The sequence below is a fragment of the Nelusetta ayraudi genome, unplaced genomic scaffold (genome assembly GCF_046127955.1).
Source record: "Nelusetta ayraudi isolate G7.1 ecotype Tasmania unplaced genomic scaffold, CSIRO-AGI_Nayr_v1 ptg000135l, whole genome shotgun sequence".
In the NCBI taxonomy this organism is placed as follows: Eukaryota; Metazoa; Chordata; class Actinopteri; order Tetraodontiformes; family Monacanthidae; genus Nelusetta; species Nelusetta ayraudi.
Window position 1 is genome coordinate 16,259,302 of NW_027466185.1, and position 13,295 is coordinate 16,272,596.

The window sequence follows — 13,295 nt, forward strand, 5'->3', positions numbered from 1 at the left end:
CCCCCGGGTGGTGACCCCTTCGTTCATCATAGTGTCACCCACACAGAGGACGAGCATGAGTTAGGGCTTTCTCCCTCTCTCTCTTTTTTTCCTGCATCCTTTCTCCTCGTCTTCCCGCTCATTTCTCCACTTGAGCCGAACCAACTACAGAATTCTGCACTGCCGTGTCAGCACTGCGTTGCAAAAGAGTTGCAACAGTCTGTCAATTCAGTAACATTTGGAGGAAATTATGGCCATCTACCTTTAATGCTACTGATCCTAAGCAAGCTATGCACCTGTGTCTGTGAGTGTTTGGAATTTAGGAGCGACTCAGAGACACAAGGAGGTCCGGAGCTGATTGTCCAAACGCAATTCTTGTGTCTGCCACTGTGAAACCAGGAGTTGTGGATGGACATCACGCCCCTGGCCTTTGCAGATCTGCAAGGGACAACTAACAATGCACCGAGATGAAAACTCAGGCACTATGTAGTCGGATGAATGCGAAATATCACACAGAAGCAGGAAAACAGATTTCTTTGGGTTTTTTTTTTTATTTGCAGCTGACTTTAGTAACTTTTTTTTTTCGGAATTCAGAGACAGCTTGTCTGAAAAGCAAGTACATCTTTAACATGAGAGTAATATGAGGTTTATGCACAAGTTTTAATAAGTTTTAAAAATAGCTTTGTTGTGGAATATGTCAATGCCAGTGGCATTTTAGGTTTTCACAGTTAACCACATTTTCACCTGCTCAGCTCTGAACCCTCATGCTCATACAAGCCTGGCACTGCAGACCAAGGGTGCCTCATTTTGGGAAAGGGGTTTGAGCTTGTGTGTGGCGCAAGAAAGGACTGAATAGCTCTCACCCTGTTAAGTACAGTTGAATGTGTCCGGTTCACACTTCAGCCCTGTGCATATAGAGAGGATCTGGTGAAATCTAAAGGGGGAAAAGTGGCAGGAAAAGCAGAGTGCATTTGGTTGGGTAGAAGATATGTGCGGACTTTGCTCTCTGTGCTTTCTCCCTGTGAATTTGCCTCTGAAATCTTTCTCTTGTTCTGTGTTTGACAAGAAGTTTGTGTGCGAGGGTGGGTGGAGAAAGACAGTGAGCAGGTTGAAAAAGAAGGCAAAAGATTGAGCAGAGACAGAGAGATGGAAGAGACTGAGCAGAGGACAAGGACATTTTTGGAGGGAAAAGATGACAAGGATCCTTCAAAGATTATGTGGCAAATAAAAGTCCATTGCTGCACAGTGCACGGTGAGTAAACTGATAATATTTTTAGGCCAAAGCAGCAGGAAGCGACAACTCGTTCTGGGAAATACGAACAGAGAAAGAAGGAGAAGGGAGATCAAGAGCGAGGCTGCATTAATATGCTAATGTCCTGAGTGAATGCACAACAGGCCCACTGACCAGGCTAATCACTGGTGGACACACACTGAGGCTAATCCCTCACACCACACACACACACACACACACACACACACACACACACACACACACACACACACAGTTGAAATATTTGGACAGTGACATATTTGCATTGCTTTGTGACTGTATTTCAAGGAATTTGGTTTCCAGTGAAACACTGATTTTAAACAAGTTTTATCAGTTGCATAAGTATTTTTTGCCCATTTGTTTGGTGATTTGGGGTAATTATACTTGTTTTGTCATGATATGTGTGCTGTGGTTTTTTTAAAGATCATCTCTGTGTTGCAGACTTTGAATACAAAACCCTCAGTGTAATATTTGATGTCGCCTGAATTTAAAAATTAGACTAGGTTTTAATTTATTTTGATGGCCCAGTGTGAGGTGGGGAGATAATAAGGAGAATATTAAAAAAAATATGCAGTTTACATTTAATTTGAAATGTGTTTTAGGCCCCCATGAAAATGAATGAATGAATGAATGAATGTGTTTTAGGCTTCTTTGGGCAGGACTACAGACTTCCAGATCATAAAATAGTCTAGGAGGGAATAAAATATTGTTCATGTAATTCACACTACACAAGCCATAGCTTATACGTCTATCTCATTCAATACATGTAATGCTTGGTTGTCCACGTTGTCATATTTGCAAGTAAAATTGATACAAATAAAATAAAATAAAAATTTCCAATTAAACATCTGTGTTGTGTTCTTTTTTTTCTGCACTTTAACTGTTGAAAAGTTCTCGAAGAGTATAAACATGTCTTGAATCTTGAATCTATTAAGATAGACACACAAAGTGTTTTTCTCATTGCTGAGTGTTGGAATGTTACTGTATGAAATGATGTAAATTAGGTTATTTTCACTATTACTATAATTTTGTTTATATGGTAAACTCAAAAGTATGATTTGTGACATAAAAATGGCTTGGAAGAAATATTTGGCCAAATTCGATCAATTATTAAGTGTTGAGCGAAAAGAAAAGAGTGAACACACATTTTGATTAGATTTTACAGAGTGGTTAATAACCATCTCTGTCTGGGAGTTTCTATTGTTTGGGAAAATATTGATCAGATCATTACGGAATACAAAAACACATATATTGAAAAAGTGTTTTAGAAATAAACCTCTTGAACTTTAGTTAGGGGAAAGGATGTGAGCAGGTGTGTGAATTTAAACAGTTCCTTTCAAAGAAAAAAGTGCACTCAGATATTCAAAAGGTGAGCCCTTTAAGGTTGTTTGGATGTTGTTTGTTTTAACTCAATGTGTAATATTGACAGTAATCCGTTTCCCTGAAATGAAAATGAATATGCATTTGTATTTTTCTTAAGTTAATTAAAGTTACAAAACAACTGTTGTTTTCATTCAGTAATAGTATGCCTTTCATCTTTACATAAAGTGTGAGCGAGTCTACGTTTGGTCATGTTGCACCACCTCATGTGAATCTGCTCAGGGTATTGTGATTTTAAGCTAACATCATACAAAAGATGTGTTACCCAGTGGAACGTCAGATAACTGACATCCATATTGGGGTTGCTTTTTCCCAAAAACTAGTTTTTGGCATTGGTTGTAAAAATTTTTACATCACCATAGCATGACAACAAAAAAAATTAGAAGCTTATCCGTTTGCGATTGTCGACCTTAGACCTAGTAACATTTAACTTTGCATCACACTAAAAACAATACAAAATAGACTTTAAAAAAAAAATCTATAGCTTGTTTCCACGTTCTCAAAAATATAAACCAAATAATTTATTTAATAATCAGTAGGGCAAAGATGTTTACTGGGTTGCTATCAAATGTTGTAAAGGCCCAATATGCCTCGATGTCCGGCAATAACCTTTCCAGCATTGACACACTGAGCTGAACTTGTCTTGACCTCCTGACCTCTTGCGCTGGATGCGTCTGCTGCCTTGCTCAGTCACATGTGAGGTGCAACAGTAACACACACGTCCCTTCCGCCTGTCTTCAGATGCGGCACTGTTGTGCTTTGCTGTTTTTTCACAGTCAAAGTACATCAGCTAGTAGGGAGCCCTAAACCAAATCCTCTACCATCATCATGTTTTCATCTTTGCAGGGGGAGGGAGGGCTGACTACGAGGCAAAGTGGGGGGAGAGATACAGACACACACGGGGCCTAGTCGCCACATCTTTCATGCGAAGAAGCCGTGCCGCTAAAACCGTCAGTAATCAGTGTTTGTTTACAGCTATTTACGTTTAGAGATGATTATTTAGTAGCGACCATTAAATGTAATACCTGCTTGAGCGCTGTTTCCTGCCAGATCATCTGCGTTTTTCATTGAGGCTAACGATCTAACGGCTAGCTGAGGTCGCTTGAGGTAGCCTAGCCGCAGCCCTTCGCATGTTTTGCAAACTCAACGCCGTCAAGGAAATAATTGCAGCTAACTTCTGACAGTTCGTGCCGTTTGACCGTGCGCAGATGTGTGCTTTTCAATCGCCTGTTACCTGTGTAGCGATGCAGTAGACGTTTGCAACGATCACTGGTCGTGAAATCTGCTTTACGAGCTTTGCGGTAGCTGCTAACAGCAGCTTGCTACTAGCAGCGATTCGTCTGGCATTATTTCCGTAAAGATTAGCGACGTTGCATGGCCAGAATTATATTAACATGTACTTTTTAATAGCCCTTTACACACGTGTCTTCTATTTTTATGACTGTTACCACTGGGCTGCGTCAGAACAGTATTGCTTGGCATCAGCAGAGTAGCTGACTGCCCCGAACACCGTATGCCAAAAATACATTTAACTACCTAATGTGCCTAGAAACAAGCGTTCCAAGAGCCCACGGGCTTGAAATGGCTTGCGCGATGAAGTATTGCTCACGTTTTTATGTGCTCAAAGACGCATGACATGCCACGGTTCGTTGTTTTTATGCCAAGTCTCTCCTTTGTGTTGGAATTTCAGACTCGTTTTTGGTTTTCCAAAACAACTCCGGCCCGGGCCTCAGTCCGCGGTCTCGAGTTTGACAGCGGGCTGTTTGAGACCAAACACTTGGGTGTGTAGCTGCCAGTCTGTCAGCCTCCTTCAGCCACCATCATGGGAGACAGCAGAGGTGAAAAAAAATATAAAACTGTATTGATTTTTGTAGTCAGCAACACAACATCTCCAACGTCGAGTTAACCTGGCACCCAGAAACTCCAGACATTGACAGATTAAAAGTGAATGAATTGTTTAATTTAAAAAAAAAAAAAAAGAAAGAAAGAAAAGAAAAGAAAAGAAAAATGGCATTATGACTGTTGCCTCGACAAATTTGGGCCCAAAGATTTTAGAGGGTGGAAAATAAATAATGTAGGAGCCATAAAGACTGAGGTCCACAAATAAGACGATATTAAACTATTTTTTTGCTGCTTTGTTTACTAGTAATGTATTGAAACCCACCACCATTATTATCATATGGAATGTATGTGTCATCATCTTTGTTGGCTAATATTGCAATATGCATTTAATGTTCATGTTCTTGTTCAAGGGTACATTCGATTGAACTTGAATCTGTATTCAATACACATTGGTACACCAATGTGGAAGACTTAATAAAAGATTGGTTTCTAATCCACATCTCAATTTAAAACATTTGCTGTTTACTTGTATTATAGTTCAAAATGATTTATAATGCTGAAGAATATTTATTTATTTATTAATATTAACTGCATATGTGTTTTTTTTTAATGTATTTATAAAACACACGCACACAATTATTTTTTAATAATCATTTTGTCCAATTTCTGTCCAGTTTATTTTTTTCATATTGACAAGTATCTCGTGTTGTTTCATATAGTTTGTTCTAAGATATTGCCCCCTTTTCTGCAACATCTGTTCACTTCTATTGTTGGGGTTAAGTAAGGTCACTAGACTGGATAAGGAGGTGAGATGGGTTGGTAGGTTTAGGAGTTCAAGAAGTTGAAGATAGTGTCAGTAACAACCTAAAACCTAAGGGACAATAATATTAATGAATTTGTTTCCTAATAATAAGAGGAAACAATTTAAGGCAAAGTTTAAAAAAAAAAAAAATGCATTCCCACACAAATATTGGACCACTAATGATACAAATACAGCACTTGACAAGTATTATTCCAAGATTATGCTCTACTATATTTTCCAATAGAGGTAAATGCACTGACACTGACAAAATGAAAAAAACAAGATATGCATGAAATAAAATTGTGAGACAAATTTCAGATTATATCATTACCCCTACCTGTATCACAACTAGTGCAGCGCTGCCTTTGTTTTAGGTTTGTTTTTAAATTTGTGCCTTAAAACTTATTGTTAATCATTGTTTTATATATATATATATATATATATATATATATATATATATATATATATATATATAAAAAACTGAACATATTTTTTTGACTGAGGAAATCTTCAGTGATCCTCTGAGAACAAACTGAGAAAAACATTTTTTCTGTTGTATTAATTTAAGTCATGATGATAACATTATCAACATGCAAATTTTCACTATTCCTTTTTCTTATTCATTAGATTCTCGCAGCCCAGACAGTTCGTCTGTGTCCTCCCCTCCATCAGGACAGCGTTCACCTCCATTGGTTCCCTCAGCTGCAGCTTCCATGACCTCCTTGCCTCCCATCACCACCACTGGGGTTAACAGCCCAATCAGTAGCATTGGCTCCCCCTTTTCTGTCATCAGCTCTTCGCTGGGCTCACCCTGCCTACCTGGAACACCTTCGGTGGGCTACGGCCCCATCAGCAGTCCACAAGTAAGAAGGCATTTCCACTTACACCTACTCAGAATTTTGGACATAGGACCTCATTTCCAAATTCACCAGTGTGCTATTTATCAGAGTAGACAGTTTCAACACATTTCATCCCATACTCAGCAAGTCACTGGTTTCTGATAGCCAGCCAATAAAAAGACATTACTCACTGCACAGTACACCTGGGGAAATTAAATTATGATCCCAGACTATCACTGTTCTCTATGTTGATAGAATGATTTTAGAAATCAAACTACTTTGATTAAGGCCTCTGATCGATAACCGATTAATTGTTAACATCCCAAGTCACATTGCATTGTGATTTCTCAGCAGCGGCGGAATTTTCCATTTGTGCACTGTGCTCTGCTTCTGTAGCAATGACAGCAAGTATAGTTGTATTATTAACATTATTCTGTCAACACAGACATTTCCATCAATAGTCAGGTGTTCAAATTTATTCGCCTCGGGCATAGTGTGGACTGAGTAAGATGTGTTTTTTTATTGGCAGGCTAGCAGAAAACAGTGACTTGCACTAGAATGGCACCGGTGATCTCTGCTAAACTAGATTACATTTGTTGAAATGTCTCCACTTATAAATAGCACACTGGCTCACTTAGAAATAAGGTCCTATGTCCTTTCAGCTATTAGGTGGTAATGCCTAATACCAGGTACTATTTCAGCACCTACTCAGCCTGGGTTCCAATCCAGCCGAGACGAAAATGTGACATTGACAGAGTGCAGGTCACTGTTACAGGAGTGACAACACAGGATGATTTACAAGAGTGACTCAAATTATAGAGTGACTTAATAATGCATGACAAATTCAGAGGGACCAACCCACTGCAATAAGGTGTGTGAGGAAGCAGACATTAAAACTGTTGAACGAGAAGCTTAAAGAATGATCAGACTCACAAGTTAGACTTGCAAATCAGCGATATCTGCCAATGTCTGCATCATCAAGGCAGGTGGGATTTTCTGTTCTGTCTTACAAAATGTGCAAAGATCGTTGGAAGTTTGAAACAACTTGACTTTGCCTACTAGGCATCCGCCTTCAACTACAAAAATTTGTTGAGCACTACAATCGCGAACAAAATATGTTCTGCACACTCCTAACAAAAAGCACTTTCCAAGCTTGAATTGTGTTCTCGTTCTCACCTGCAACCATGAGTGGCTTTCCATTAAAATGATTTTTTCTTTTAATTTATGAAGAAAAAAAGAACGTGTTTTCAACCACAACTGATATGTGAACATTCTGGGGGTAAGTTCACGTAAGCAAGCAGTGAGCAACATGATGACGCAATTAAAAAGTGCAACTATTTACAAATGGAACATTAACTGAAAGGAGAGGGAAACAATACTCACAAAATGCAACGAAACAGAAACCTAAGAAAATCAAGGAATGCCAACTTTTCTTCATCTGTCCACGCATACCTCCCCTTGTTTTCATCTATTGCCACAATTGCTTTCCCAGTGCAGAGGATCACTTTTGCTGGAGTGACGTATAATGGCACAGGATTTCTAAATCTCTAAATCTTTTTTAAAAAGATACAATCAGTTTTTCTTTTACTCTTTATCGGTACAACTTTTTCACTTCCTGCATGTGTAAAAGTGTTTTTCTTTTTGGTGATAATAAGTTGCTTTTTCGAATTTTCTGTGTTTACATGCAGAGGTATTAGGGCTGTGGTTAGGGTGTGTAAATTTGTCATATTTAGAGATTTTTAAAAAGAGCAAGCGTTCCAGCGCTCTTTCACTCAAGTCTCCTTTTGGATTCCGTACCTTCCCTCTCCCGAGCTTGCCAGTGAACTACGGTGGCCTGCGAGCACAAACCTCATCCACCTCTTTTTTTGTTGGTTCATTTGAGGACGCCAGCGTTCACCCTGGATAGGAAATGCGCTGTCAGGCGGGTGGATTGTCCACATCAGACTTCCTTAGAAATATGATGGTGCAAGGGTTGCAACTGGGAGCAAGACCCTTGCCATATGTATATTCTTATAAGAACTGTTCTTCTTAAATACATATAAGAACCATTCTAAGGGTAGGATAACCCAATTACTTTTATTGTACTGACTATATACCTTTATTACATATTGTATATATATGTATGGGCAGTATATTAAGCTTTTACCAACATAACAATTATCATAAATTAGGCCAAATGTTACACACTGGGCCTTTAATGCACATAAAAATAGGCTGTTGAAAACCCACAGATTGATTTAATCTTCAGACCAGTAGCATCAGCAGCAACCTGACCAACAATAGAATTGTTGTTGGTCATGTGTTCTTGCCCCTGATGAAATATACTGGACACAGGACCACATTCATCGAAAAGCATTGCACACAGAAAAAGTTTTGCAGACCATTTGAGCAATGTAATCAACCTATTTTGTGTCTTGCTCAGATCAACTCAACTGTATCCATGTCAGGACTTCATGCTGTGAGCAGCTCCGATGATGTGAAACCTCCGCTGGGCTTGAAGCAGCTCTCCCCCCACAGCCCAGGGCCCATGGTTTCTCAGAAACGCCTTTGTGCCATCTGCGGAGACAGATCCTCTGGTGACAATTTTCAATGAAACCGTCGCGTTCATTGCCTTAGTCTTTACATTTTGTTGAAATCAACAGAGAAAAAGAAGAGATGCAATGCCAAATGAAGAAGTCCTCTATTCTTTCCCGCATCCCTCAGGCAAGCACTATGGGGTGTACAGCTGCGAGGGCTGTAAAGGTTTCTTCAAGCGGACAGTACGTAAAGATCTGACTTACACCTGTCGCGACAACAAAGACTGCATGGTGGACAAAAGACAGAGGAACCGCTGCCAGTACTGCCGCTACCAGAAGTGCCTGGCCATGGGCATGAAGAGAGAAGGTAAGGAAGCAGTGACACTTTGCTACACATAATCATGATATTATTTTTAACGTACTGCCTATAAACAACTTTTTATGATAATCACATGCTGTGTATAATAAAGTCATAGTGAAGTTAAATGTGTCTAATATTTATTTTATTAAAAAAAAAAAGAAAAAAAGAAAGAAAACCAAGCATGATAGATTGTAACCTCAAAACAAAAAGAACAGAACGTGCAAGTTCCAGGGGATATTGAAACGGAGGAATGAAAAGGCAAGTTAACTTTTACCAGTAACATAATGGTAATAATAATAATAATAATAATAATAATAATAATAATAATTATGCTGCCACACAACTAAACAAACTGTTCATAGTGAAACACAAAGCCAGGCATCTGTCATTTACTGAATACAAGTTTTACTTTTTGCTCATAACTTTTTGTTTTTCCTTAGATAATAAAGCACATCCATTGATACACATGACTTTTAATACTCTAGATATGTTGTGAATCCAGATCTTCTCTTTATTACCTCACTTGCTGACAGTCATTAATAATGTATTAAAATATTCCTTATCCTAAGTGAAACTTGTTTTGATGGTCATTCTGGGTTAAATACCAGTGAACTTTATTATTTGCAGATGATCATGCACATGGAATTTAAGGCAGCACTCTAACAAAGTCAATCAAACTCAGAAAAAAACCACACACCCTAACATTTACTTTCAAGTCTATAAATGAAATGCAATTTACTCCACAACAAAAAAAATCACACCCATCCATTTGAAAACTTGAGCAAACCAGCGCATGATGAAAACAATTTAGGCGACGCAGCGTTTCAGCCATATAAAAATTTGCAAAAGTTTTTAAATGAACAAAAGCCAGACTCCCAACACTTCTCTCACTTTTTGTTGATTTTAGACTGGTGATTAAAAAAAACAACTAAAACACAAACTGCCATTGTAAGAACTTTCCATTCTTCAAGTTGTGAGTGACTTCCCTCAGGCACCAACATCTCAATGAGGGTTAATACTTCCTTAAACAAGGTTTTATCCAATTTGGAAATTAGTTTTCACTCAAAGACTGAGCGGATGGTACTCTGTAATTAAAGATCCAGTGTGTAATATTTGGCTTAATGAATGATTTTTGTCTTGGTAAAAGCTTGACACACTGCCCATAAATACATTCATAAAAGTGTATCATAGTTCACTGGGGACATAAGCGAAAGAACGCTGCAATATGAAATGTAACCACTTGATGTAGCTGTTTCTTCAAAATCTCAAAATATTACACACTTAACCTTTAAGTAGTTATCTGTAATTTTCATACACTGCGTTATGTGTCAGAGTTTTCCATTGTTGTGCATTAGTTCTTTTGTAAAACAGTACATTTTGACTATATAAAAACAGATTATTTTTCTTTCTTTTTTTTTGCCAAAATAGCAGAAACTCGACAAGTAGCAGAATGAACTGCACCTCTAGCTTTCTAAGGCCCTGCCCACTGTTTTCCATCCCAAACCTCTACATTGTTAAAACAAACAATGTAGAACAATACAAAATAATATTTTACCTGCAACCTTCTTGTACATCCGCCCTCGTAATGCCCTGTGCTGTGCTTGCACTCAGTCACTCAGAGTTGAGAAAAGATGATGCACTTTAGTTGACACTCTGCCATCCCTTGTCGGCGGTTTTTACAAAATAGTGGAAGTTGAAATTGGCAGCCTCCATCCGTCACTACCAGGCAGACCAGGCAGGTTCTCTTCTAGCAACATAACATTTACATCAAATATGGTTGGAGGAGACTTCTTCAGCCCCAAGTGTCCATAGGTTGCTGCCGTTGAGTGCAGTAAGCCATTCTGTGATGACGGTAAAATTCTTATGTACACACACACACACACACACACACACACACACTCTTCATATATATATTATGCAGTTCAGCACTGCACTTCGCTAAAGTGTTAAGTAAAGTTAAAAACCCAGCAAACAATATTTTTACTTTTGCATGCTGTGCTTAGTGCTGCTTATAGGTCCAGTGTTTAATATTTGGTCTTATTTATGACTTTTATATGGGTAAAAGCTTAATATACTGCTCATAAATATATTAATTAAAGTATGTACTCTGTACAGTACAAAAATAATTTGGTTGTCTTACCCTGAGAACAATTCTCAGTTCTCATGTATATTTATATACAAGAATACAGTATATATATGACAAGGGTCTTACTCCCAGTTAGCTGCCATCTTGCATCGCCATATTAGGTGACTGCTCGTGTCTTCAAATCAACCAACGAAGAAGAAGGTGGCTCGCAGGCCACTGTAGTTCACTGGCAAGCTCGGGAGAGGGAAGCTACGGAGTCCCTCAGGGGACTTAAGCGAAAGATCACTGGATTCTAAAATGTAGCCACTTGATGTCGCTGTTTACTTTTGAAAATCTGCAAATATTCCACACCTCGCCCATAAGTTGCACACAAAAATATGGTATCCAGGTTTGGGTACGCAGGCCACTGTAGCTCACTGACAAGCTCAGGATGGGGAGGGAGAGCGAAAAAGCACTGCAATCTAAAATGTAGCCACTTGATGTCGCTGTTTTTTCTTCAAAATCTCCAAATATTACACACTGAACCTTTAAATTATCCAGCCTGCTGTCATCACTTTGCTTCAAAATACAAGTTCCCCCAAAGACTTGGGTGAAACTTGGCAGTATTTTACAATACCAAACAGTATTGTATGCAACTTTTGCGTGACAATTGGAATCAGTCACTTGTCGTTCAGTTGACTTTTCAACCACGAGCCCAAATATGAAATATTTTCTGAATGGAGGATAGAAAGAACGAGACCAGAGGGGTAAAGAGGTAGATGGGATGGGTCAGCTTTGTAAACACTAATCCCCTTTCCCCCTCTTTTCCTCTCTTTGTTTCCTCTCGTTCTATCTCTCCTCCATCTCTCCTTCTGTAGTGGCCAAGATGAACGTCAGATGTAAGCAAAAGAGCGAGGGCTTGTGTTTGTGTGTGTGTGTGTTTGCATAAGTGAGCAAGAAAATGGGAGATATTCCAAAATTCCATTTATTCCGTAGTTTCCCACCTGGTACACAGTTTAACTGCTCTAACAGTAACAAGCGGACCACCTTAAACTGTGACTGTGACAATAGAGCTAAATGACTTTGACTCACCTGACCGCAGTATGTAACGCTGAGACCGATCAAACGTGTTTTGGTGTGCAACTCTGCAGTCGGTTGATGGCCTGTCATTCGGCATGAGGGTGATGAGGGATTTGCTCAAGGCAAGTTGTTGGCCAGAACCACCCAGCAAAAGAACAAGTTGTGGTTGAGAGGGTGCACTTTGTGTTGTTCGAAAAACCAACGACAACAACAGAACTGAAATCTACGGAAGCGCTTTGCTGCCACCCTAGAACAAACCAGGGCTCAGACTCACATTGTAACAATAAAATTTTCACGTAAAACATGAAAATTTTCACGTTAGAACGCGAAACTAATGCGTTACTTCGTGATTATTATCACATAAAAACGTGAAACTATCACGTTATTTCGTGATAGTTTCACATTTTACGTGAACATTTTCACGTTATAATGTGAAACTATCACGTTATAAACAAACTAAATGTTAGTCAATCACAAATACAGCTTGATAGTAATTACTAACCATATCACTATAAAATACAAAATGTGTGAACAAAAAAAACTTATTGAATGATTGTTTTCTTTTTGCTAAAACAGTAATACAGATATTGTATAATGTCCATCGTTTCATTGGAAAACTGATAAAACAACTAAATGCAGAACATTTTAACAGCAGGTCCTACACGTATACAGACTAACAATACAACTGTGAGCTGTCAAGTTCTATTCATGTCGAATATAAAAACATATTTGTAAAAATGCAACAATGGAAAGAAAGAAAAAAGTTGCGGAATATATCTTATTTTCCTTGCGTTTGAAGTTTCTGTGCAAATGCAGTTGATTGTACTTGAGTCCACAGTCCACACTAGTAATTACCACTTGCACATTTATTCCTCCTGCAAACGCTGTCATGAATGTAGACACTGGCTTTGCTTTGGCACTCACTGCATTATATTTGGTCTTGTCTTCTGCTGCCTCTGCTTGATTATGGAATTACAGTTAGAATTTAATTAATTTCGGCTCACCAGGCCAAACTGTGATGTAAAGTCACTGTCATTAGCAGCCAATACATCACCAATATGAACCTATCATGCTTTTGGAGCTGTAAATCAAATAGATCGAATGTAATTATATAGTTATGATATATTTTTATAGAACCTCCCCACAATGTTCTATTAAATT

The 13,295-nt window shown here is 38.5% G+C and overlaps 1 protein-coding gene and 1 long non-coding RNA gene across 6 annotated transcripts in view; both read left to right on the top strand.

Moving 5' to 3' along the window:
* Positions 1-13,295, top strand: part of LOC142905030 (uncharacterized) — a 97,598-nt gene that overhangs the window by 65,655 nt on the left and 18,648 nt on the right. The gene's annotated exons all lie outside the window — the stretch shown is intronic.
* rxrba (retinoid x receptor, beta a) overlaps positions 1-13,295 on the top strand; it is a 33,190-nt gene that overhangs the window by 1,247 nt on the left and 18,648 nt on the right. For 2 of the 5 annotated variants that reach the window (XM_076051468.1, XM_076051471.1), the window contains exons 1-6: positions 3,346-3,579; positions 4,320-4,467; positions 5,901-6,136; positions 8,535-8,688; positions 8,816-8,995; positions 11,933-11,953. In XM_076051468.1, the coding sequence (XP_075907583.1) occupies positions 4,452-4,467; positions 5,901-6,136; positions 8,535-8,688; positions 8,816-8,995; positions 11,933-11,953 (607 nt within the window). In that variant the 5' untranslated portion in view covers positions 3,346-3,579; positions 4,320-4,451. Of the gene's footprint in view, positions 1-3,345; positions 3,580-4,319; positions 4,468-5,900; positions 6,137-8,534; positions 8,689-8,815; positions 8,996-11,932; positions 11,954-13,295 lie in introns of those variants that run through there. The other 3 variants (XM_076051470.1, XM_076051472.1, XM_076051469.1) reach the window with 2 other exon arrangements.